Source organism: Aspergillus lentulus, assembly GCF_001445615.1.
Source record: "Aspergillus lentulus DNA, contig: Alt16, strain: IFM 54703, whole genome shotgun sequence".
Lineage (NCBI taxonomy): Eukaryota > Fungi > Ascomycota > Eurotiomycetes > Eurotiales > Aspergillaceae > Aspergillus > Aspergillus lentulus.
Genome location: NW_028322113.1, coordinates 4275624 through 4301001, shown reverse-complemented (window position 1 = coordinate 4301001; position 25378 = coordinate 4275624). Strand labels below are relative to the sequence as shown.

Sequence of the window (25378 nt, the reverse complement as noted above, 5' to 3'; positions counted from 1 at the left end):
TAGGAGAGTATTGAAGGAGGTCAGAAGGCGACGCATGGATACCGAGAGGAGGTACAACCTAAAATGCAAGGCTACTGTGAAGTATTGGAGATTGACACGGGCTAATTCAAATCGACAATTATGGAATTAGAAATCTAGACTGGCTAATGACTAGGGCGTACGGGCACTCTCATCTCGTCTGGAGTCCTCCATCCTGTACACTCCACTCCATCTTTAGGTTCTAGATTATATCGGGGCTCCGTGCACTAAATAGTGGACATGGCTAGAGCACCGCCGGGGAATATACAAGGGTAGAATCGGATATGCATGGAGATGAATGAAATTCTGGAAAGCTGGAGAATGTAGGAAAAGGGAGTAATGAGTGAAATGGACTATGTGCAGGAATAAAAGCCATTAAGACTTGGAGGTCAAGAAATCCACCGCCTGAAGTAAAAGAAGTGTCAATTCAGTCTCATTTGCGACCTGAGAGTGTCGATGTACTCACCTTGTCAATGTTGTAATCGAACTTCTCTAACGCAGCGAGCGATTCATCGCGGGGAAACCCCATACCCGTCAGCCGTTGAAGGATTTGGTCGTCTTCCACAGCGTCTGTCTGGAGCGCCCATCCGGGTGGTTTGCCATCCCCAGACGCTGCCGGTTGCGATGCCCCATTGGTACCGGTGGAGGCTTGAGCATTGTCCAGAGGTGCAAAGAGGGTCTCCCAGTCGTGCGTTGCCGGTTGCGGGTTGGAAGCTGCAGGTGATACCGCGGTATCATGACTTGAGGCGTTCACCTGCTGATCAAAGCTGAAGAAATCAGAGTGGTTGGCCTGCCCAGGGCTGCCACTGGGTACTGCCATCTTCTGCTGTGAGGGCGTGTCGAAAGAGAAGTCGAAATCTGCAGTGTTTTTATTGTCAGACGGCTCGAAGTAGTCGTCGTCATCATCTTCCGCTTCTTTCGCGGGGGCAAGATCCATTCCAGCAAAAGCAGCTTCGAAATCGGGTGCACTGGGCTTGGTACCGGCCGAAGTAGGTGCAGCCGCAGGGACATCCCGCTGCGGCTCCCCGCCAACGATCGGGGCACCAGTGCCTGCTTCTACTGAATGAGGGGCATCCGGAGCGACTGTGGGATCTTCACGGTTTGGCAAAAGGCCGTTAAATTCAGGTGGCATACCGCCAGACGCTTCCTTCTCTGCGCTCTCATCATATTTTGGTGGGCTTTTCTGGGCCTCGGCCGGAGGAGGCTGACTAGGAGTTACAGACCCTGGAGCAGGAAACGCTGCCAACTGAGATGGCTCAATCGGGTCCGTCTTAGACGTCTGTTGTTCTTGGGGTGGAACAGCCGGAGTGAAATTGTCATCAAAACCCAAGGGTGCCTCGCTATCAGAGCTATCATCGTCGTCGTCATCGTCATCATCATCGAGCTCACGGATCGGCGGGAACTCGGAGAACGCGGCGGGAGCTGTACCATTAGGCTTGGTTGCTCCAGCACCCTGTTTCATAGCAGCGAAAGCTTCTTCGAAATCATTCGCGTTCTGAGACTGTGACCTTTGATGTGCTGGACCGCCAAACAGCTCATCGAAGCTGGGGTCCTTTGCTGCGGCCTGGTTCTCGTTGGCGGTAGTCGAAGTATCTGCTGTTGCCGCTTCACCCGGGGCGACTGGAACTTCGGGGAAGCGCTTCGACTCTTCAAACTCCTCGAAGGGAGACCGTACTTCCCCGTGTTCTGGAGTCGCAGAGGGGATTTCGGTGGCACCTGCTGGGACTGGAGTCCCTACAGTTGATGACTCAGGACCACCAAATCTGCTACCTGGCGGAGATGGCTTAGTAGACGAGGTCATAGACTGTGTCTCGGCCAAGGGAAGAACGTTAGGGGTGAACTGCCGAGACTGCGGGGGTTCAGGCACGGTCCCAATTGAAGGTGGCGGTGATACGGAGGGGGTCGGTACCCCGGATGTAACTGGAGAGTGGAGCGAAGCCTGCCGAGAGTCGGCGCGGAATGAAGTGGGAGGCGGGGGTGTAGCAGTGGTCGGAGGAGCAAAGGCAGTGCCAAAGAGGCTGTCAAAAGCACGCTGCTGTTCGCTCGAAACCTGGGGGGGCGCTGCCTGGCCGTCGCTGGATGCCGTGGTAGTCCGTCTGAAGAACGGGTTGTTGTTTTGACTGGCCGTGGACAGCGCCGGGCTGGCGAGTGCGGGGGCTGCGCTTGGAGATGCCGCGCTTTCGTCGGGTCCTTGAGGTTGTTCCTTCGAGAGCGTGTCTATCTCCTCCTGGATTTTGTCGCGTTCACCTTCCACTGTAGCTAATTGCTTCTTGTTGATCGCGACAAGGCCTTTTTGCTGCCGAGCGTCAGAGCGCGCTTTCTCGAGAGCAGGCTTAAGCTGGGCGACAGCAGCATTAGCTTGGCGAATTTTCTCTTTCAAGCTCGCATTCTCCTGCTGGTCGGCGGTCAAAGCAGCGGAGACTTGGTTATATTGAGTCTGCAAATCTTGCCTGCTGCCCTCGATCAACGCAAATTCTTGTTGCAGCCTCTTGGTCTCCGCCTTGGAGGCGTTCAGCCGCTCCTCAAGAGCTTTGAAACTCTTGACCTCCTGTTCATACATCGCTCTGGCTTGCGCTAAGCGAGTCTCAAAGTCACGTTTTTGCTGAGATGTCTGAGACAGCTCGTGCTCCGCTGAAGTGCGCTTCGTCTGAACGTTTTGCATCTCCTTGGCGAGCGAGCCAATCTGGTTGGACAGATTTGCCAGCTCGGCCGTTTCTTGTGTGAGTTTATTGGACTCTTCGGGGTCGTTGTCACCTAGAAGGTCATCCGATGGAGGCGGTGGTGAACGAACTGTTGGCGGGGCGCCGGCTGAAGCGCCAGTTATCTGAGGCTGGAGACTCTGGCCAAATGAGGAAGTCGGAATGAAAGGCTTAAAGGTCGTCGAGTTGGTTGCAGGCGACGCTCTGGAGGTGGGTGAACCCGGCGTCTGGAACGGCGTGTTGGAGCCTCCTGTGGACTGGGGTACTTGCGGTGCTGCAGGTGCGGCCGGCGCAGAAAATGCATCGAGGCCGAAGAGGTCATCCGCAGCAGACCGGACACTTGGAGGAGGCGACAGCGCGGCAGGAGCTGCGACTGGGGCCGGCACTGCCTGCGCCGTCGTAGGACGCCGCATACTAGGAGGAATCAAAGCAGGAGGAAGCGTCTGCGGCAAGGGTTCCTTTCCTGTACGCTGTGAGCGAACCAGATACATCGCTACCGCAAATTCGTCCTTCGTCAATTGCCCGTCTGCGTCAATATCCGCGAGATCCCAAATCTGAGCTAGGACTTCTTCAGGCAATTGAGCTTTCATGAAGAATCCTACGGCCTGGTCACCAGTGATGACGCCCAACTTCGCAGTATCGATCGTCCCAAATATGGTATCGAACTGCGCCTTCTCAGCTGGCATGATAAGCCAATCCCCGCCCGTTGACTGCGCAGTAAGCGGTGTTCCGAACTGAGACCTATTCAAAGGGCTTTGAGTCCGCTGGGGTCCCGTGAATTGTCGCGGAATGGCAGGCACTGGAGGAACGTCGAGGGCAGGTCGGGCCCCCACGGAGGTTCGCACCGGGCCCCTTCGAGCTGCCGCCTCATACAACCCAGGAGGTAAAGTCTGAGGGATACCCCTCATGGCGCCCGACTTGTAGGAGGTCAAGAGGTGCATAGCGATGATGAATTCTGTGGCATCGAGGGCGCCTCGTTGCTTCGTATCTGCTAGGTTCCAAATGCGGCCAAGGATCTCGTTCGGTAACCGCGCGCGTTCAAAGATCTGCTTGGCGATGTCGCCTGTAATGCAAGCAATATTAGCCTCAAAGCTACATATCTCCTCGTTTTGCAGGATGCATGCCTGAGATAACCCCGCTCCTCGACACATCAGACTTCTCAAATAGCGCTGTGAATTTATTGACGTCTTCCGGGTTGAGTGGAGGGACTCGAATTGGCCCACCAACTGGTGGTGGGCTGGTCGCACCAGCGGAGCGAGAGGTGGGAGATGTAGGCTCAACAACGACGCCTTCAAACTTAGGTAGCGGCCCAGCTAAAGAACGATTTCAACATCAGCGCTACTTCCCCTTCTTTCTTCCGTAGCCAAATGATCCTCGGGACACACTCACGTTGCAGGGCCAGTTCCTCTGTAGGTGCGCGACCAGCCTGGGCGTGACCAATGAGACGCAAGACAACACCGAAGCCAGATGGGGTCAAGAGCCCCCTGTTCTCCTTATCCGCAATCTGCCATATCTACACATCGTCAGTGGCCAGTCAGCCAGACATGCGCGAGAAGACACATTCCATGGAAAACAACTCACCAGCCCGAGTGTCTCCGGTGCAAGCTTGGTCTTCTCGAAGAAAGGAACGGCAACCTCGCCGGTGATGACGCCGAGGTTGGTGGTATCAGCAGCCTGGAAGAGCTGGTAGAACACCCGTTTCTCCTCAGGTGTCAAATTGAGATTGGGATGGCGTTGTGCTAGATAATTGAGGCACTCCGTCAGTTCCGTCGCGCTTGGAGAAATTGCAGTTCGACAGGGGTTTTCGGTTGTTCTCCTGAGGAGTTCGCCTACCCACAGCCTGGTCTACCATTGCTGGTGGGGACACTTACCACTGTCAGCCATGATGGTAGCTCAGGAGGAGTGCGCCTCCTCTTCCTTCGGTCAAATTTCGCAGATACTTGTTGAATTGTGGCGTATGAGGTGGTGGAGCGGAATGCCGTGGACTAGAGTGAAGATGATGCCACGAGCATGGATCGTCAAATTCGTAAGGGGAATGGGGGAACGGAGTAGACGGAATGACGGAATTGAGGGGGAAGCGAGATTATACAGATGGCTCGATTACAGTAAGAGAAAAAGGTCCTGAGGAAAGTACGCAAAGATGAGAGAATAATACTAGTCTCGAGGACCAACAGGCAACCAAGAAATGGAGCTTCGGTCTTGGGAGGAGAGATGAGACTAAGGTACAGTAGTAGAGTGGAGGTGAGGGAGGGAGGGATGATGTCCTTCTCCTTAGCTTAGCTTCCCATCGGCTTCCGGGGGAGTAACCCAACCATAGCTCGAGGTCCCTGAACAGGCTTACCTACTTACTCCCCTGTCTATGTCACTCCGGATCCACCATTATTTTGTATACCTTCATTTTCATCAATAATTCCAGAAAAAAAAGAATTTTACTGCCATGGCATACTGTTGTCTGCTTGTTTTCTCTTCTCGTCTGCTTCTCGTTCCCGCTCCTCTCTCCGTAGTTGTAACCTGCTTCATCGTCGCTCTTAACAAACCTCCAATGGATTCTTTTTTTTTTCCCCTAAATTAAAGATAATTACAAATCTCGTATTTCCAAGTGCTGTTTATATGAACGAGCGGGTAAAATTTCATCGCTGCTTCGGGATATTAAAAATATATCAGACAAAGAAAAACATAGTCTGTGAGCTAAGCCAATCTTCTTCTCCTATGTATTTGCATGCAGCCTGAGTCGCACAGGTCCATGGTATATCACCTTGGCAAACGCCTGTCCCCAATACAACAGCACAGAAACAACCAGAAGCAGCCTCTGCATCAAATCGGACGGCCAAACTCTACAGCCATTCTTCGGAATCCTGCCGAGTGATGACGTCCGTCTAGTACTCAGCCTCGACTTCCTCATCCATCGAGTCGGCGGCAACCTCCTCGTAATCACGCTCGAGGGCAGCCAGGTCCTCACGAGCCTCGGAGAATTCACCTTCCTCCATACCCTCACCAACGTACCAGTGGACGAAGGCACGCTTGGAGTACATGAGGTCGAACTTGTGGTCGAGAGCAGACCAGGCCTCGGCGATGGCAGTGGTGTTGGACAGCATGCAGCTATATTCTCCGTTAGTTTACTCTTCATTATTTCTTTGCGGGCCTTTCTTTGGAAGAAAACGAAAACAGGAAAGGAAACATACACAGCACGGTCGAGCTTGGCAAGGTCACCACCGGGAACCTGCTGAGGAGGCTGGTAGCAGATACCAATCTTGAAACCAGTAGGGCACCAGTCAACGAACTGGATGGTGCGCTTGGTCTTGAGGGTAGCAACAGCGGCGTGGGTCTCCTTGGGCACAACATCACCACGGTAGAGCAGGCAGGTGGCCATGTACTTTCCGTTGCGGGGGTCACACTTGACCATCTGGTTGTTGGGCTCAAAGCAAGCAGAGGTGATCTCGTTGACAGAGTTGGCCTCGTGGGAAGCCTTGGCAGCAGAGACGACGGGAGCGTAGGCGACCAGAGGGAAGTGAATACGGGGGTAGGGGACCAGGTTGGTCTGGAACTCGTTCAGATCGACGTTGAGGGAGCCATCGAAACGCAGAGAGGCGGTGATGGAAGAAACGACTTGAGCGATCAGGCGGTTCAGGTTCTCGTAGCTGGGGCGCTCAATGCCGAGGTTGCGGCGGCAAATGTCGTAGATGGCCTCGTTGTCGACCATGAAGCTGCAGTCGGAGTGCTCCAGGGTAGTGTGAGTGGTCAGGATGGAGTTGTAGGGCTCAACAACGGAGGTGGCGTTCTGGGGAGCAGGGTAGACGCAGAATTCCAGCTTCGACTTCTTGCCATAGTCCACAGAGAGACGCTCCATCAGCAGAGCCCCGAAACCGGAACCGGTACCACCACCGAAGGAGTGGAAGACCAGGAAACCCTGGAGACCAGCGCAGTTGTCGGCGACCCGGCGGACCTTGTCGAGAACCTGGTCGATCATCTCCTTTCCAACGGTGTAGTGACCACGAGCATAGTTGTTAGAGGCGTCCTCCTTGCCGGTGATCATATTCTCGGGGTGGAAAAGGCTACGGTAGGTGCCGGTGCGGACCTCATCGACCACATTGGGCTCGAGATCACAGTAGATGGTACGGGGAACATATTTGCCCTGGCCTTTACAACATTGTCAGATCATCAAGGTCGTAAGTAGGCGAGAGGGAGTAGACAGCTAGCGTACCAGTTTCGGAGAAGAAAGTGCTGAATCCGTGGTCGGGGTCAGCCTTCTTGCGCTCCTCGGTCAAATAACCATCGGGCTGGAAAACAGCAAAATGTCAGTCGATCTACGCGTCGATATGAAGAGATAACATCCAGTTGTGATGAAATCAGGGATGTTGTTCCACGTACCTGAATGCCGTGCTCCAAGCAGTAGAGCTATAATTAAACAACCAAAGTCAGCCTGACCCTCCAATGTCCAGTCATCCACGTATGTTTCATCCTCCATTCCCTTATGTGCAATATCACTCGGTGAACTGATGGTCAATGCATACCTCCCAGCAAGAGTTGGCGATCTGGCAACCAGCCTGACCGACTGTATCGAGGGAGAAAACATTAGTAACACGAACCGCAGAAAACAAACAACACGTCAAACGAAGAGGATAGAAGGGAGACAAACCGTTCAAACTGATGACTTCTCTCATTTTGTCGAATTCGATTGACTAAATTCCGTTCACAAAGGATAAATTAAGAAAGGTGGGTGGAGGAGGGAGGAATGAAGGATGAAAAAAACCCAAGACGATCTGCTGTATGGGTGTTTCAGGGGTAAGTAAACGGACACCACAAAACATAAAATGTGGTGGGCAGGGCAGCACACAACATTGAAGAGAGGGGAGAAAGGGGGAATACTAACCCTGAGGTTCGAGAGGTAATTGAAGAAATCTGGAGAAGTTGGAAGGAGGGGAGAAAGTCGAGGTCTAAGAATGATCAATTCAGACGAAGGCAGACCGACCACACCTGTTGTTCAATTTGTTGTGGACACTCTTTTGGGATGGGCTTCAATAGGTAATGCGCTGTCACCCCCAAGCTGGCGTTCTTGTTCGTTGTTGATCCGTCGGCTGGGTCGCGTTGGAGTCCGCCGCCTGTGATTGGCTAATTGAGGCCCGTGACCGCCAGATGCCCGAGTCTCGGTCGCAGTCCCGTGACAATGATCAACAATGCTTATTCAGCCATGATAAGAGTCACGTGAGACTGTGACGGCATTCATATGTATTGAGATTGATATGCAACCAACAGCTTCAACTCGATACCTTTCATCAAAAATCGCTTCGATAGAAGGTATGTAGTCCATCTCCTTTGGCAGTTTGATAGAGTTGCTATAGTATCAACCAATTCATTGATGCGGTGTTACCAATTGCTGCGGGGAGTTGCATAACTGGCACTGGAACCCGCGCCTTGAATAGCTCTGCATATGATATAGAACGTATTCAAGCTATGGCATCGTTGGCTCTATGCTATACTGTGCTCTTCCAATTTTATCCTAGAGGTGTTTACATTGATCCAGACACCATATGCTAACATTTCATCAGATCTACTCTATCTCATTTCAAGCCCAACATGGCCATATAAACCACTTTCACAACCACCAATACATCCGAGTGGACAATAGCACACTCAGCATGAAGAACCTTAACCCCCTTGTTATTCTCTCTCTCATCCCCCTCGTCGTTGCAAACGTCGAGAAGACCATCTTCGTCGCCCCACAACCATCACCCATCCCCTCAGCAGATTCCACCCTGGATGACCTGGGCCTCGAGCGACTCTCCCCCTCATATCCAACCCTACGAACCTTCCTCAACGCCTCATTCCCTACCCCAGACTCCCCAGGAACAGACTCATGGTTCTTCCTCGAAAACCTGACGCCAGGCCAACGCTACGAAGTCCGGATATGCTATCTGGCAACTGTACGCCCTCTCCCTCCATTTTCATGCAAAAGCTAACACTATTAAGCAACCCACATCCTTCATCCTGGACACATTCACCCTCTCCAGCACAATGGAAAACCCATCCCTTCTCGCCGCAATCAGCCTCTACTCCTCAGCCCGCCTTGCAGCGCTCGACTCCTCAACCTCAGCTTCAAACCCCCTCGTCCGCAACGGCAAACACCAGCCGCCGCCCTCGTCCAGGGATCCGGCACCAACCTCCGACTCGGTGCTGTTCCTGCGAATTCGCGCTGCAGCGGATTACTTCTCGCTTGACAGGGCGCTGATGGAGAATGTCCCCCCTGTGCTGGCGGATGTGATCCTCGATCCGTTCCTGTGGAATGTCTTCCCGCGGTCTCTGCTGCCGACGGCGGGGTATGTGTGTGTTGTGGCGACGGTGGCTGTCTTGCTTGCGGGGTGGATGATGGGGGCTTTGGGGGGAATGGTAGAGCGGGAGGTTGGTGAGAGTACGACTGTTGACGGAGATGAAAAGAAGAAGCGGTAGAAAGGGGCTGTTAGTTGATCTGCATGGCTCAGGTTATGATTTTTGTATAATGTCCTACTGTGTATTTCTTATGCTAGGCCCAAGGAAGATAATCTTGATGTACTCAACTGTACAGCTACCCCCTTGGTACATCACGTTTAATTACGAGTTGGAGTTGATGACTTTGCAGTCGTAGATTGTATTATGAAACAAGTATGACTGGACAGAGCAAAACATGTAGAAACAGATAAATCACAGACATCAGGGGGAATAAAGGGCATCAACAAAAATGGGTCCTGAAGCATCATGAAAATTATTAGGCACATGCATGGTTCTAGATCATTTCAGAAATGTCTCGCCTCGAACCAAAAGTCTACTGCTGGAAATATGTCGTAAGTGCATCCATCGTATCCACAAATCGTGTCACAACATTCCTCGTGATTATTTTGGGCATGAGCTTGATCGACGAGTCCGGCTTGGTACATCCGCCACTCTAGTCTTCAAAGAAGTGCAGAACAGCCCGAATACCTCTCGAACCCAGTCCATGCGGTGGGTATGCGATGTAGAGAGGTTCTTCATGAGCCCCCAGCTTGGCCCTGAATTCACTCTTGCGCACGAGATGGAACTGCTTGGCCAGAGTCTCATACGTGTGCTGGAGCATCTTGATCTTGGCTCCGTGCAAGTTATGACCGGGCGTCAGGGTGGTAGTTGCACCGGCTCCGAAAGTAAGTGACTTGGTGCCGGCCCTGGCAGCTGTTTGGATGGCATGAGTCACGATGTACTCAATGACCCCGTTGGGGGAGCCTGGAAAGTCGAAGCTATACTTGACCTGCATGCCGAAATGAGGAGACAGCATAGCCAAGGCGACAAAGGCACAGATGGTGCCGGACTTGTCCACAGCGTAGAAGTACCAGCGGTGCTCCGAATCACGCCAAGGATGGATCTCAGACAGATGCACCTGAGTGCCCTTACGGTTCGCCAGCCAATCCTGGATCCGTGCATCAATCTTCTCCCGGGCGTCGTCGGGGACCATCTCGCCGTACTTCATCTCAACGATCTTGATACCCTCGTTCTCCGCGCGCCTGATCTTCCGTGCCATCTCGCCATCGGACGCGGCCTGGTTACGAGACGGGTCCACACGCTCCTCAGCAATGCAGGACAAGCTGCGCCATCCGAGCTTCTCACCCAGAATAGTCTCGACTTCTGGAGAGCAAAGTAGCCAGATAGGCTTGTACTTGGTCTCACGTCGCATCCACTGCAGGAACTGCGTGATGACACGGTTGTACTGCGAGGGATCACATAGAGGGTTGCCGGGAATCACCGCATAGTTGTTACTGCTAGGGACGTATGAGACTGCGGCGCCGGTGGCCATGTCTCGCCAAATCTTGAAACGCTCGTCACCCCATGAGGTGGACGTGGCATCTCCGTAGTTGGCGATCAGGTGCTCCAATGGCTGCAACTCGCTTTGGTCCTTCGCAAGTGATCCGCGCCCCTCCCGCTGCCAGGGTGGCTCAATAGTGGACGATTCCGGATGACGAAGCAGTAAAGCCGGGGGCTTAGGCGGGAAACTCCTGGGGTCCCGATGGAAGAGCGACGCGAGACGAATGTTGCCCAATTTGAGAAGAAGCATCAGCAACCGCTCCAGACCAACACCGGCTCCAGCGTGCGGAGGAGCACCCCAGCGGAAACCCTCCATGTAATCCTCCATCAAGTCAGGATTGATGCCCGAGCGGCGCATGTTCTCCTCCAGCATACGCGGGTCATGGATACGCTGCCCGCCAGAGACGATTTCCTGGCCTCGAATGAAGATATCAAAGGAGTTGGTGAAGCGCGGGTCTTCGGGATCGGGCATTGTATAGAACGGACGAGCTGCGACCGGAAACTTGTCAAGGATGTAGTAATCGGTCCCAAATTTCTCCTTGACAAGCTCACCCAACCGTATCTCGTCTCGGGTATGCAGGTCATCGTCTTCAGGCAGTGGATTGCCATCCTCATCACGCCATCCGGACTCGTTGAGCATCTTGATACCATCCGAGAATCGAATGATGGGTGTCTCTTCCAGCCACACAACGTCTTCCGAGGGGAATTGATGCTTGACAATCTCGATCTCGCGGCGGTAGCGGCCATAGACACCCTTCAGCATGTTCTTGATCACTGCATCCAAAACGTCCAACATCTCGTGATAATGCTCCTCGATCGCCATCTCGATATCGAGACCCGTGTACTCTGTCAGATGGCGGTGGGTGTTGGAGTTCTCGGCCCGAAACACAGCGCCGATCTCGTATACTCGCTCAAAGTCGGCTGCGATAGCCATCTGCTTGGCGAGCTGGGGACTCTGGGCCAGGAAAGCATCGCGACCGAAATAGTTGACTTGGAAGACACTGGCACCGGACTCGGTGGCACTGCCTTGCAGCTTGGGGGTGTGGATCTCTATGAACCCTTGCTCGTCAAGGGAGGATCGGAAGATATTGCAGAGCGCAGACTGAAGGCGGAAGATGGATTGCGACGTCGGAGTGCGCAAGTCCAAGATACGGTTGTTAAGCCGTGTACGGTCCGGTAAGTGACTGCGGCGGCCTTCTACCCTGTCTTCCTCTGCGGTGCGAATTTCGGCCTCGTAGACGCTAAAGGGAACCGGTTCTTCGCGGTGGACGACCAGGTGAATCTGTTCGACATCAAGCTCGACGTCATGAATAGTGCAGCCCAGCACTGGCACCTGGGGCGCTTGGACAATGCCGCGCACGCGGACGATGGAACCCAGGCGTAAATGTTCAGCCCACTGAATCATCGCAATGGACTTGGCCCCAGGTTTCTCGTGCAGGACACCTTGGAAGGTAGTGAGCCGTTGACGGAAGATGAGGAAGACTAGCTTCGAGCTCATCCGGCGTATAATGTGTAGGCGGGCTGTGAAGTAGACCTCCTGGCCGACACTGCTCGAAGAGATATCCTCCAGACGAATCCGAGTTTCTCGCGGACGACTAGTGGACTGAAGCATGGGCAGCTCTCCATAGCGAGCCTTCATTTCGGCTGTCTCTTCGCGAGCCGCCTGTGCGATCTCTTCCTTGCGGCGCCGCTCGGAGTCATCCGATTGTTGTTCCTCGCTGAGTCGACTACGGTCCTTTCGACGCTGTTCGCGAGCCAAGCGCTTCTGCTGGTTTTTGCTCAGAGAACCTGTGCCAGAATCGTCGGAGACATCGTCAGAGGAAGAAACATAATCGCGATCGCGCAAGAAGCTACTGAAGATGCTGCGGCGTGGCGAGGAGGTCCCATGAGATAGGTTTGTTTTGCCCGACTCGTCATCGGCCTTGGGCTTGATTTTAGACAAAGCACGTTTGATGGACATGGTGACGGATGAGAGACCACCTAGGTTGTCAATGGAGGTGTACAGTCAGGTAGGTGGCCAAAAAATCATCCGAGACCAGTTATTTGGTTTATAAAATGAAAAGAATACGAAGGATCAGAAGGAAAACCGTACCAAAAAAAAAAAAAAGTACGACGGGAGAGTAGGAATATAAGAGTAAGCCTTAGACCCTTAGTAAGGTTAGCTCTAGGAAGCAATCGGAATGGAAAGGGACACGAGGGGAAAGTAAATCAGCCACAGAAGTGACTACCTAGGTTCCAGGAGGATTAATACCTTATGTATTAGCTGCTTAGATGCATGGAACGGAAGAAGAATATGATGATGACTCCCTGACGAAGAGCGATCGACAGTCTTGATGAAATCTTAAGGAGGAGTGTCTAGAGAGGTAGTAGACAAGTATTTCTGTGAATATCCCCCTGGATTCGGGGACGTTAGGTAATTTCGAAGCTTTCTCACTAAGCAATTGATCAAGAGCGCAACCAAGAAACGAAGATCCCAGAACAAGAAGACGACCGAGAAGCCGACCAGAAAAGCGCTGGTGGTGATGTCATCGCCCGCAGGAAATGTGACGCAGTGTGTCAGCCTTAATGGAGGGGCAGACATTTTGCCATCAACCCATACTGCTGTATTATTGTATTTTATCTTGCCATAATCAGAATACTATCTTATTATCATTTACTATTTACTTGATAGAGATCATACCACTCAATTGCCAGGTAGCTAGGTTTTTTAATGCAATTGAGGGTACTTGCTACGGATATAACCGACCCTTCCACCGAACTTCAGGGTTGCCCGCTAGAAGTACATCCGTCGTACTGTTACTATCTAGTAGAACTACTCCGTTCATCGGCATCAGAGAGCTCGCGAGGTCCGAGGAAGCATAGAAATCTCAACAATTAATTGACACTATTTTTAAGACACACTAGGAAGCAAACTAGGCATTCGCTGATATCATCCATACCTCAAGAAATGAATCTTGTGCAAGCCCATTTCTTTCACTTTTCACATACTAAAATAAATGGAGTCTGTATGGTACTTTACTCTCCTCATCATCTGACACTCTGGATTTCTTGGCTGGCGTCTTTTGTTCACTCTGAACCACATACCCGACTTCTTCCTCCATTCCCAACTCCCAGGATCCCTCGGTTCTCTCCATCCATATTCCGATTTCAAAACATTCAAATTTCTCCTCCGTTTATTATTAGGTTTCGGACCTTCAGGGTACTGACTTAGGTAATCGCTCTCTCAGGGCCAGTCCCTGCCGGACCTACCGCTTCCCGCGTATGCATCTAGACTCGTGGCGATCATCGTTGTACTAGATCAATGTCCATGGCCTCTTATGCCCCTCCTCGATGGTGGCTCTACATCCAGGCCGTCTTTTGGCGGTTCCTGATGCGAATAGGAATGTTCTTTCACGACTTGCCGGCTCCCCGTCCTCCCCGTCCAGCCTTCGTCCGATCCGTTCGTTCCGGCAACTCGCAGATCCGTCTGCATTTCTACTGTCCACCTGACTACCAGAAGAATCGGAGAGAGGGCCGCCGACTACCCGTAGTGCTCAACTTTCACGGAGGCGGTTTCACACTGGGATGTCCCACCGACGACTCCCGCTGGGCTCAATGCATCCTGGAGGACGTCGGAGCAGTGGTAGTCAGTGTCGGGTACCGTCGAAGTCCAGAGCATCCGTTCCCCGCTGCTGTAGATGACGGTGTGGAAGCACTCCAATATCTGGCCGCCCATGCCGCCGAACTGGGGTTGGATGTGACCCGAATTGCTCTGAGTGGCTTCTCGGCGGGCGGCAATCTAGCCGTCACTGTGCCTCTACGGCTGCGAAGCCTGATGGCCAAGGAGCAGCATGATCCTCCGCTCGATCGGGCGAATTCGTCGCAGCAGCTGCTTGACACATCGGGCGATATTAGCATCGTCGCTCTCTTCTGCTGGTATCCGATCCTGGACTTTGAGGAGTCGCGTGCCTTCCGCCGCGCCGCGAGCATCATGCCAGACCAGACGCTTCCGAAGTTCCTGACCGATCTATTCGATAATGCCTACCTGCCCAACCATGAACACCGTCGCTCGCCGTACGCATCACCGGTCCGAGCGACAGACGAGATCCTGAGCGACGCTCTGCCCCACGATATCTTTCTGTACATTTGCGAATGGGACATGCTGATGAACGAGGGCCAGCTGTTTATGCGGCGACTGAAAGATTCCGGCAAACATGTTCGGGCCATGATGATTGAAAAAGCCCGACATGCCTGGGACAAGTCGCCGAATCCCTTCCGGGATCAAGGCAAGGTCAATGTTCTCTATCGCGATGCCTGCGCGGACATGAAAGCGATCTTTAACCGATAGATCTGCTCGATACAGAATCAGCATCTTCATGTGCTATTACTTCTTTCTTTCCTGTCCACGCCACTCCCTTGTCCTTAAAGTTACTTACTCGAGCGTTTGTCCATCATTATACGGAGCCATTGGAGGGGAAATACCCTGCTCCTGACACGGTCTCCAACTTATCGATTTCCAGGCGTTATAGATGTAAACTATCCTCTAACAACAATACTAACAAATGGCTATCCATGAATGACAACATGCGACTCTTATCAATTAAGGTAGTATCTAGCAATTAAAACCAGGAAGGTAAACAGTCTCCAAGTACCGTGCTTTGTAGATCCCAACATCGGCACTCCAATCCACCAACCAGAATCTTCTTCCCCAGCAACTCTAATATTCATGTCCATTTCCATGGTAATATCGCGAATTTCGCTGTTGAACAGGTTCTCTTCCCCAGACGCTGAAACTCACGGTCGCCGCTCTGGTATCAGGTATTGGATGCAGGCATGCTATGACATCATTCTTTAGTATCGCAGAGACCTCTGTACCGAGGTCCACGATACGAGCCTTTGGTGCATTCAAAAATCATGGACTTCGAAGTGTCGGTTGACTCGACTGTAGAGAATAAATCTGGTTTATAGATGCAGAGGAAAACTAAGGTAGAGGGATATAGCGGTTGCATCCTTGAGGTTGCCATGTGGCAATCAGACAGCGTCTAGGTCTACACGATACTAGCATTGGTTGTATTGATTTTCGAATGTTTATTCCATTTAGATAGTTGAGACAACCACTACATTCACATCATAGCGCCATATCGAGTCAAAATGCCATCGTAGGAAACACCAAGGAACAGAACATGGCTGATATCCGAACAAGATACAAAACGAGATCACACCCATACGCCACGCTAACCAGCCATGCATCATGGTAAAGAAATAGAGGAAATCACTTTTTCTGCTTTTTGATCAAACTCGTCCAGAGAGGGCTGAGATGCAAGAAATGATAAAGACGCTGTGGGGTATTGAGCATGAATAGAAAAATCGAACAAGCTTTTGTTTCAAACATTTCAGTCGTCTTCGTCGGTCACAGTAACATCGCTTAGATCTCCTTCCGATTCGCTCCCGTCGAGGTCACTGTCCGAGTCGCCCTCGTCCTGGTCATCCATCCCAGGAATACCGCGCCAGTGGACGTAGTCATTCTCCAACCAACGGCGGCTGCGAGGCAGCTGGTATGGGTCAAACGGGAAATAGGCATCAAGCTGATAACCGAGATCATCGCCAGCACGAGTTTCTCGCTCGACGTGGCTGAAGCGCGGATCTGCCATGGCCGAGATGCTCCGAAATGAGGAGACGCGCAGTCTTTTGTTCGTCTCGAGTATGCTGAACACGTACATGAAGTTGAGGTGCTGGGCCATACGTGCGAATTCAGACACAATCGCAGGCGAGCAGACCTTGAGGGGGTTCAGTTTGGAATGGACCGCTTGGTGGAGGACCTCCTTGACCGATGGAGGGAACGTGATCTCTTCTGGCTCCAGTTCATCAATTTGTTCTGGGGTGTCGCCCTCCATCGCCGCGGTCGTCAGGTCTCGCCAGCGGAAGCAGAAGATATACAGCAACGCCTGTGCCGTAGAGTAGAAAGGGCCGTAGCGGCGTAGATCAGGGCCTCGACAGGTAGCTTCATAGTCAAGACGGAGGTTGTTCAGATGTGTGCCTAGGAGGTCAAATACATCTCTTACTACCTCGCCAGAGATGTGCGCACCGCGGGCAACGAAGCTAGCGAGGTAGGCTGCTGCGGACTGCCGTAGGATTCCAGGTTGCATCTTGTTGAAGATGAGCTGAACGCAGGTGGCAGCAAATCGATCCACCAGAATTGGCGACGATTGGGAGAAGTGGAAGAGGAGGAATTGAGAGTGGCGGGAGCGGTAGGTCGGAAGGATAATACTCTGGAAGTGGCTCAGAAGTAAATCAAGCGCATTCTCCTTGTCATCCAGAGTGCCCGTTGCGAAAGGCGGGGCGTAGTACTCAAACAGCGAATCGATCATGCCATCCAGTTTGAGTATGTTATCCTTGATGGTCTTGACACGCCGGGACTCCACGTCTAGGGAATCATCACTAGCGACAGATGCATTGTCGTCGACTTCATCCTCGTCATCCTCCAACATCGTGGCTTCAGGCGAGACTGCGTGGAGAACATCCTCGCCCACTTCGTCCTCGATGTCTTCCATATCTACCTGAATCTGGACATCGATCTTCACGACTTTCTCCGTGATGAGAGCTAGAATATCGGCTTGGAGTTCCGGAGCGTAAGTGATGACCTTCAGAAGATTCCGCGTGTACGCAATGTTGGCCTTTGCGGAATCGGTATCGAAGGGAAATTGCATAGACAAGATTGGGGATAGGGTCCCACTACCAGACGGAATCAACTGCATCACATGCCGTAGAGCCATGTGAGTTCTGCTATAAATCTCTGCAGCTTGGACTGGGGCGTACCCAGGCAGCTTGCCCGTCCCCTTTGGGATCTCCCCAAAATTATTGGCCAGCATCTTCAAGACCGCCCCGAGATAGCTTCCCTGAGCCGCCGCAAGGTTACCTAGAAATCGAATGTACAACTTGATATACGACTCATCCCGCCCGAGCCATTCACTGTGCAGAACTGCATTGACCAAGCCGTTGCAATTGCGGTCCAGCGACGCAACGTTCGACAGAAGACCCATGAGATGATGCTTCAATGTAGTGTGTGTCGGTAAATCTTCGGACGGCAAGCCATCTTCGTCCAGACGCCGAGGATCTGCTGAGAAAATCTCCTTGATACGATCGTAGGCTTCGCTGTCCGTTCCAGAGACATGCCGCTGGATAGCTCTGCGCACTTCTTCACGAACCACGGCCGCGCTCTTTTCCGTACTCACGGCCATTTCCTTCTCTTGACCACTCCAGGACGCCTCTCGCATTTCCACATCCTTATCAAATTGAACCCTAACCCGCTTCCTAGGACTGGGCGTGCCATCGCTGCCGCCGGAAGCAACCGAGGACGAGGGTGACAGCGAAAGATCCATGTCGGTCAACTTGTGTTTAGCCCCGGCAGCTGCCGCGCTGTTCGTCTTGGAATTTTTCAAAATGGGCACTGGCGAGGGGTTGGCCAGCATTTTGGGAGGGTTGACTGATTTGATCGCCCCGGTAGGGTTGCGCGCAGCGGTGGCGAAGGAGACCATGACAGTCTCGATTTTATCGGGAAGAAGGTTGGGGTGAGGTTGGTCGACGCGAATTCCAGCGTCGTGTCATTTGTTGCTCTCGCCTTCGAAGACAAGAGAAAGGAAAGGTCTTAGTGGGAATCTCCCGACTCCCGAGGACTATTCAGGATGATAATGCTGAAGGAAAAAAACCAGAGCACACGACACGGCCAGTGCCTGTTGAAACCGTTGTCCACTCTAGAGAGCTACTGAAATTAATAACGGGCGCGCTGGGGGAAAGCTGACGTTGAAGGCAGCTTCATTTGTCTGCCTGATAAATGGGAATCTAAGATGATGTTGTAAGACTGCTATATGCGGACAGGCAATGAAGGTTGAGGCCGCCCTGAAAAGCGAAGACGAGGATGGTTGAAACCAGCGGAGAATTGTACACTGGAAATTTTTCGTTCTGTGGGGCGGTGTGGAGTCTTGAGGCCCTCTGACTCGTGACCCGCGCGTGACCAACGCGGGACCCAAGCTGCTTCGTCGCGAAACCCTACGCTTTTCCTGCCTAGGTAACATGTCGTTACCTGCTCACGATAATATTCAGGTTACAACCAGTTACACCTGTACACAGATCGCTGAGACAGATTATTATGATTTCAGAAACTAGGGGATGATGACATGGACATGGTAAGTAGAAATGAATTGCAACAGAACTACATCGTTCATCACATGTCCTTTTTGTGGCACATCCACAACCTATACGAAATAAATGACTGCAGTGAGGTTGATAATATATACATACAACGCGAGTAGATGGAAACCACCTCTTGGTATATAGCGGGCAAAACAAGAAAGGGTTGAAACAGAGAAACAGAAACACATGGCACACGTAACGATTGAATAAGGTAGGTCGTAACATAGTCGGAAATTGACAGGGAAGGAAACTCCAGTTCTCCTTCTCCGGTTCGAATTACGCAGAGTTGAGGACATCACAAATGATGGTGCAGTTCGAAGCGAAATCCGAGAACCTCAAAGCCAAGACCCAGTGGCGACAGGCCCGAGATGATCGTCGAAGATGCTCCCATAGAGTTCCTCTATCTCAACAAGATAGTCGTTCGCTGTAAATTTCCTCAGTCCCTTGTTGAGCAAGATCATCTCCTCCTCGTCGAGCACGCGAGTAGCGCCACTGTTGAACTCCTCTGCCACTTCATTGACCTGCTCCAACTCCTTCCCGAACGGATGGGGCTCCGGGTTGAAGAAATCTTGGGTCGTTCGAATGGAGGGGCTGCTGCGCATGGAGTTCAGTGGTGGCGGAGACAACCGTGACAAGGAACGCTGGCGCGCTAACTCTTGGTGGGACCGTTTCGTATGCGATAGAGCACGTTTGGGAACCAAGGGTGCATCTGTCGACGAGGTGGTCGAGGTTGACGACCGAGGATGGCTAGTCACTGTTGCAGATCGCTTCGGGAAATATGACGACAATGGGTTCGGCTCAACCGGTGAATCGTCTGGAGTTGTGACTGGAGAGCCAAAGCTTCGCTGAGAGAAAGACAGCTCGGAGTCGTCGGGAGACTGCAGTGAAGAAGAAGATGACGAAGAGACAGCCGAGTGAAGATCGGGCGCATTGTAGGCCAACATGTTCGTTGTGGAGATTAACTCGACCGGTCCAGAGATCTTCCCCCGCTTGATGGTCCCCGCGGTGAACTTGACCTGACCTTCGCGATAGGGCATTGGCGCAGAGACCTCGGGACGCTTGTGGCGCTTGGTAAAGGCTCGAGTTAGGGTAGACATTGTGAGTTGCAATTGGATGGAAACCTGGTCGGTGTTGTAATGGGATTGGCGATGGACTCCGGTAGCAATGATGTGTATAGATCGGCTGTAGAGGTTTCGTTCCCGCAATCAGATAACCTTGTCGTTGATACACAATAAAATCTTCTTAAAATCTAGGACTCCTAAACGCTATAGTTGCGCACGTCAAATTGGCTTCGAAAGAATGCGTGGCTGACGTTGACGATCGCGGGTGGGGTGTCAAAGAAGGAATGGAAGTCGATCGACGGAATGCCCGCTATCAGATATGAGTGGTAGAAGCTTGTCGCTTCAAGCTTCTAGTGTATGCTCTTCAAGAGAGACGAAAATGAATTTAGGGACTGGAATCCTCGTATCTGTTTGCACAGCAAAAGAAAATGGGATGGTTGGATCTCTCGTCTCCAGAGCCAGACCGTCTTTAAGTGACTCAAGGGGGGTCACAAGAATGCTGCAGCCAGACTGTACAAGTGTACAGTGAAAATCAGAGGCGGACAACCAGGACGCGCCACTCAGAAATTTGGAAAAAAGGAAGGGAAATTCCACAGATACCGAGATCTAGGAAAGTAGAAAAATGACCATCAATGGATCTAAAGAAGAAGAGAATAATATAACATGGAAATAGTATGAAGGATAGTCCCCCAGGGAGGAGTGGTCGGAAGGGAGAGAGGAGGGAGGGAATGGAGGAAGAGAAGGAGAAAAGGGAAATCCCCGAGGGAGACCCAAATGCCAGCGGAGGCGAGTGAACAAAGTATGGGATAGAATGGTTCTGGCCTGTTCGGCCGGAGGATCCTGTCCAGTGACGACTCCAGCCAGTGTACGGAAGGCCCTAAAAAGAGTCCCTCAGGATCTCTGGCTGTTGGCCTCAGGATTGGCTGTCCAGATTTTCAGGCTGTACCTTACGGTGGATCTTCTCTTCAAAGTTTCTAGAGCCCACAGTACAAACCGTGGAGGCAAGTATGTACCTTACCTTTAGCCAACAGCCACTGCGCCAACTGTCAGAGTATCCAGCGTTTACCCGTAGGCTCTACGCAGTTTGTTCGACGAATTCTCTTGACAGCTGGCTGGGTTTCACTGGATAGCTAAGAATAGCGATAGGAAGGAAATATTTGCCTTGCGTTTTCCTTCTCTTGTTTCTTCCAGTTCTTCTTATGGCGAGATTGGCACGAACAGTGGTTCTCACGGTGTCTGGTACCATGGAACCTGAGCTTCCAGATGCTCAGGGTCGTTTAATTATACAATTCTAGTTCTTCATCTTCTGAGGTATCTATCTACTTCCTCTACAAGTGAAGGTGAAATGATTAATATTATTATTTCTCCGGTGCTCCGACGGATTGGCTCTACGAGTCAGGCTGTGATCTCTCAAATCGTTGGCGGTTTCTACGCGCTAAATCGCCCACTACAATTTGATGTGTCCGAGATAGCAGTGGATTGATCGTTCTGTCTGCTACACTTGTTACGCTATCACATTCTCATTATTATTTTATGTGAAGGAGGATCGCAGATGACGAAAGATCAGTCTCTCATCTGCAGGAAAGTGGTACCTTGAATTCCAACTCTAAGATGACACAGTAGTTAGGCTCTGGTAGTAACATTCCTATTTCCCCTCAGGAGACGCCAAATGCCTATTGCTGTCTGCATTATCGGTTGCCACAGACTATATGTTCCTTGCATGGTTGTTGTCCTTCCTGTGACAACGTAGCGGCCGGTAACATCGTATGGTCGAATCACGAATACTACCGTGCCTTAGTCCGCTGGCCTAGTCAAAAGGTCAAGCAACGGTGTTGGCCTGGCGCCAGGAACCACCACACGACAGCCTGTAAGAAGGGCCATGTGCCGCCCCTCGACCGCTGACCAGTCAAGATGAAACAATCCTGCCGGATGACTTGTCTCATGCTGCTAACTCTGTTCTCGACTGTGACCTATGACATCTGACTGATGGCATCCTGCAGTTCTTCGAGGTTATCGCTTCTTTCGCACCCTTAAGCTTCTGCAGTTTGACCCTTACAGAATGGGTTGCACAGAATCATAAGTCATCTGAGGGAATCACTCATCCAAGGCCCTCATCTCAGTGACCACGCGGATTTAAACAATGGGTCAATCGGATATGGTGGGTCTGCCCCACTGTGGGAAGAAAACTTAGCAGAGCGCCCCTTGGCTCGAGGCTTCGGGCCTCAGTCAGTGCGCTGGACTGTGTAGAAAGCACTTGCATGAACATGGCTACTAATTTTGTGGACCAGACTCGATTTCAAGTCAGAATTCTTGTAGACTGGGGCTACCTGGAGCATTCTGGACAACATAAGATGTGGATAGAGGAAGAAGAATGATGGCCCCGTCCCTTGCATGTGATACATGCAGTCTTTAATTTCTGAGGCCGGTACTTGTTCTCGCATACGCATGTGGCTGGCAGACCAACTGGCACAGTACCGAAGAGTCCTGTGTTTGAGATCATTATTCAGCGTCGCCAGCTCCCCTTCGCCTGGATTCTTGGGTCGAACCCATCTCAGAACTGAGCTCTGGAGCGATGAGTTGCAGTGCTAGTCATGCTTTTATCACTTGAGGTTGATTACACTCGCCATCATCAATGCCCCGATGATCTAGAGGACATAAGGCTTCTTAAGTCAACCAAAGGTGTCGACCTCCATATACTAGTCAGAGGGAGGATTCCAACGTATGTAGGGTATCTAGCCGCATATGCTGATGGTTTGCTTCCCTTACAGAAAAAGGTATGTACATCGTCAGCTAAATGTAACCCTTCGGCTCTTCTTAACCACACAAGACGGTCTGACACAGAGATCAAGTGGTCAGGTATTCGTGGGAAACGCTTTTTTCCATTGGCTGTTGCTGCAAAGTCTTGATAAGCTCGACAGCAGGATTCGTTGCATCAGATTGAATCATCTGAACAGTCTCGACACCGCCGCCCGTTTAGTCTGCACATTCTAAATCATCCCATTTTTAAGTAGCGATATTTTTGAGTCCGAAGGGTCAAGAGAAAGTAGTATAATGAACTCTGTAGCCTGTCAACTTTGTGGTCGACCAGAGAGTCAAACAGTTCCAATCCAGGCAAAGGTTCGAGTAGCTAGTCAGTTTCCTAGGTCACACATATATCATATACCATGAAGAAGCAGCAGATTGACGGTAGTTAGGACGCAAAGAATCTCTAGGTAGACTTCCAGGTAATTGCTGTGTTAATGCCAGTTGGTGCCTTGATAGTTGCATCTGCCTATCGTTATCGCCGAGCACCGACCACATCTAGAAGCACTCACCTCTTCCGCCCGGCAGAAAAAAAGTGACCGTCCCAAAAAGATTCGGATCAAGAGGAGGTAGAACGTAGCAGACCTCACTCGCAAAACACCATCATATCACCTCGCTTCTCATATTTCGAGGCTTATTTACTCATTCAAGATGAGGGCCAAACGCTCCAAGAAGTATCGTAAGCTGATGCATCAGTATGAGATGGCATTTGGCTTCCGCGAACCATATCAAGTCTTAGGTATTACACCACCGCAAAAACGCATGACTGCGTTGAAATGGTCTTCAATACTGACATGTGAACCTCTCCAGTTGACTCGAATTTTCTTCGCGCTGTCCATTCATTCAAGATGGAACTGATCCCTGCACTTGAACGTACACTTCAAGGAAAAGTCAAACCATGTATGTCTTCGAATCCAGAGCCTGACCACATGTGGACAATGGACCGACGAGCTAACATACCAATGAATAGTATTGACGAAATGCTCCCTGGCGGCCATCATGGCATCTCAACCTATCAACCCAAAAACCAACAATCCCTACCGCCCAACGCATCTCCCTCCACCCACGATCCTCCCATTGCGACACTGCTCGCACAACGAAGACTCAACACCCATTGACGAAGTGGAATGCTTGCTTTCATTACTGTCCCCTTCCAAGGAAGTCAAGCGGAATAAAGAGCACTATACTCTCGCGACTGCAGACCCACCTGCCCCCGCCAAGGCCGACTCGGGCGATGGAAAGAAGAGAAAGCGAGGTGATGACGAGGGCCGGGATGCATTGCGACGGGCGCAGAAGTTGCGTATTGGGGCACGTTCAATCCCCGGTGTACCGATTGTTTACGTGAAACGGTCTGTCATGATTCTCGAGCCGATGAGCACGCCATCCGAAGAAGTACGAGACGGAGTTGAAAACAGCAAGTTCCGGGCGGGGTTGAATGATGAAGCAGTGTTAGGCAAGAGAAAGCGGACCGAGGACGGTGAGGAGAAGAAGAAGAAGCGAGGGCCGAAGAAGCCCAAGGCGCCTAATCCCTTGAGTGTGAAGAAACCCAAGAAGAAAACAGCAGAATCGGCTGGAGGACCGACACAAGAGAAGCGGAAGGAACAGAAATCAGACGAGGCGCCGGACAGGACAAACGATGACGGCGAGTCAAGCGCACCCAAGCCAAAGAGAAGACGGCGCCACCATAAGAGTTCCAAAGGGGATGGAAATGAGGACCACGCCGGTGAGCCCTCAATTGAGGCAAAGGCTGCAACGGCTTCGAACGAATAATTACCCCTTATTCGGCGTGAGGAAGATCTATATTCATTGGTAAGGCGTTTGGTGGGCTAGTGCACTTAAAGTACCGTCCTCAAGCTATGTATATTCTGAATCTAGACAATGTGATATCCGTCAATCTCATTGACACGTAGACATAACTCGTCCACGCTATGTATACAGACATGTAGTGTTACACGGCTAAAACAAGTGACACCACTCAAAAAATGAGAAGAGAGAATAAGACCATAAACGCCGCCTAGCACCAATCCAAGACAACAACTCCATCATGCAAAACATCCATCCGCCTTCTCAATTACCAACCTCCGACACATCGGCAAGCCCCCTACTGCTGCTTCGACTCCCCATTGAGCGAAATACCCTGCTCGAGAGCCCTCTCCTCAGCCCAGATCTTCTCGATCCGCTTCCGGTTATCCCGAGCCTGGTCCCGATTCTTCTTTGCGCGCTGATACCGCTCCGCGGCGAGACATTTGTTGACGTCGCGCTTGATGTCGTTGCAATTGCCCAAGGCTTTGTGAAGGAATCCGCGAGCGTGACATTCGTCGAGAGCGGTCATGATCTCTTCGCAGTCTGTTGATACTCCGTTAGTTGAATTGTCATGTTTCATGACAGTGGGTTGACGTACTGGCATTGTAGGGGGTATGCAGGTGGGAATGCATTTTTTGTAGATATGTGTAGCTTGACTAGAACTGTGATTGATTGCGACGGTCAAAGTACTTCTTTCATCAAACAGTTTTGTACCTGTCCTCGAGTAGTAAGAGTGTCTCGGCCTTTGAGAAATCTCCGAAAGCGATGCCGAGCGGTGAGAGCCGGAGAGGGGATTCTGCCGGGCGGGGAGGATAGTCGACCACAAAAAAAGTAAAAGCGAGAGAAAAAGTCTGGTAGTGCATCTATCGTTGGGTAGGAAGCGACATAGCCTTTGGGGGTAAAGTTTCTCAATTGTCGATTTGAAGTTGCAGCCTACTGGTCAGCTGCTGCGAGGTCTTTATCTGGACGTGCCTCAGAACTTACGCCTGACTGGCTCAACGGTCGCTGCCTCTACCAAACACC

The 25378-nt window shown here is 51.5% G+C and overlaps 9 protein-coding genes across 9 annotated transcripts; 3 read left to right on the top strand and 6 right to left on the bottom strand.

Annotated features, from left to right (window-relative positions):
• Positions 1 to 393: 393 nt before the first annotated feature.
• Positions 394 to 4601, bottom strand: ALT_8853 (EF hand domain protein; the record flags this gene model as incomplete). The annotated part of the gene is made up of 6 exons (XM_089600486.1): positions 394 to 423; positions 485 to 3780; positions 3941 to 4030; positions 4107 to 4230; positions 4299 to 4456; positions 4589 to 4601. The coding sequence occupies 6 exons, from the start codon at positions 4599 to 4601 to the stop codon at positions 394 to 396; spliced, it is 3711 nt and encodes a 1236-aa protein (XP_089455379.1).
• A 992-nt stretch (positions 4602 to 5593) lies between these two features.
• Positions 5594 to 7378, bottom strand: ALT_8852 (tubulin alpha chain; the record flags this gene model as incomplete). Its single annotated transcript, XM_089600485.1, has 5 exons — positions 5594 to 5816; positions 5900 to 6854; positions 6919 to 6994; positions 7086 to 7112; positions 7229 to 7378. The coding sequence occupies 5 exons, from the start codon at positions 7376 to 7378 to the stop codon at positions 5594 to 5596; spliced, it is 1431 nt and encodes a 476-aa protein (XP_089455378.1).
• Positions 7379 to 8353: 975 nt separating this feature from the next.
• On the top strand, positions 8354 to 9161 carry ALT_8851 (uncharacterized protein; the record flags this gene model as incomplete). Its single annotated transcript, XM_033558627.2, has 2 exons — positions 8354 to 8638; positions 8685 to 9161. 2 exons carry the CDS (start codon positions 8354 to 8356, stop codon positions 9159 to 9161), a joined length of 762 nt encoding a protein of 253 aa, XP_033414518.2.
• A 472-nt stretch (positions 9162 to 9633) lies between these two features.
• erdS (aspartyl-tRNA synthetase, cytoplasmic) lies at positions 9634 to 12480 on the bottom strand (the record flags this gene model as incomplete). The annotated part of the gene is made up of 1 exon (XM_033558626.2): positions 9634 to 12480. One exon carries the CDS (start codon positions 12478 to 12480, stop codon positions 9634 to 9636), a length of 2847 nt encoding a protein of 948 aa, XP_033414517.2.
• Positions 12481 to 13821: 1341 nt separating this feature from the next.
• Positions 13822 to 14847, top strand: ALT_8849 (alpha/beta hydrolase; the record flags this gene model as incomplete). The annotated part of the gene is made up of 1 exon (XM_033558625.2): positions 13822 to 14847. One exon carries the CDS (start codon positions 13822 to 13824, stop codon positions 14845 to 14847), a length of 1026 nt encoding a protein of 341 aa, XP_033414516.2.
• A 1045-nt stretch (positions 14848 to 15892) lies between these two features.
• Positions 15893 to 18034, bottom strand: ALT_8848 (rDNA-binding RNA polymerase I transcriptional factor; the record flags this gene model as incomplete). Its single annotated transcript, XM_033558624.2, has 1 exon — positions 15893 to 18034. The coding sequence occupies one exon, from the start codon at positions 18032 to 18034 to the stop codon at positions 15893 to 15895; it is 2142 nt and encodes a 713-aa protein (XP_033414515.2).
• A 990-nt stretch (positions 18035 to 19024) lies between these two features.
• ALT_8847 (uncharacterized protein) lies at positions 19025 to 19786 on the bottom strand (the record flags this gene model as incomplete). The annotated part of the gene is made up of 1 exon (XM_033558623.2): positions 19025 to 19786. The coding sequence occupies one exon, from the start codon at positions 19784 to 19786 to the stop codon at positions 19025 to 19027; it is 762 nt and encodes a 253-aa protein (XP_033414514.1).
• Positions 19787 to 23203: 3417 nt separating this feature from the next.
• Positions 23204 to 24322, top strand: ALT_8846 (rRNA-binding ribosome biosynthesis protein UTP23; the record flags this gene model as incomplete). Its single annotated transcript, XM_033558622.1, has 3 exons — positions 23204 to 23291; positions 23363 to 23452; positions 23523 to 24322. The coding sequence occupies 3 exons, from the start codon at positions 23204 to 23206 to the stop codon at positions 24320 to 24322; spliced, it is 978 nt and encodes a 325-aa protein (XP_033414513.1).
• A 331-nt stretch (positions 24323 to 24653) lies between these two features.
• Positions 24654 to 24987, bottom strand: ALT_8845 (COX assembly mitochondrial protein; the record flags this gene model as incomplete). Its single annotated transcript, XM_033558621.1, has 2 exons — positions 24654 to 24898; positions 24954 to 24987. The coding sequence occupies 2 exons, from the start codon at positions 24985 to 24987 to the stop codon at positions 24654 to 24656; spliced, it is 279 nt and encodes a 92-aa protein (XP_033414512.1).
• Positions 24988 to 25378: the final 391 nt, after the last annotated feature.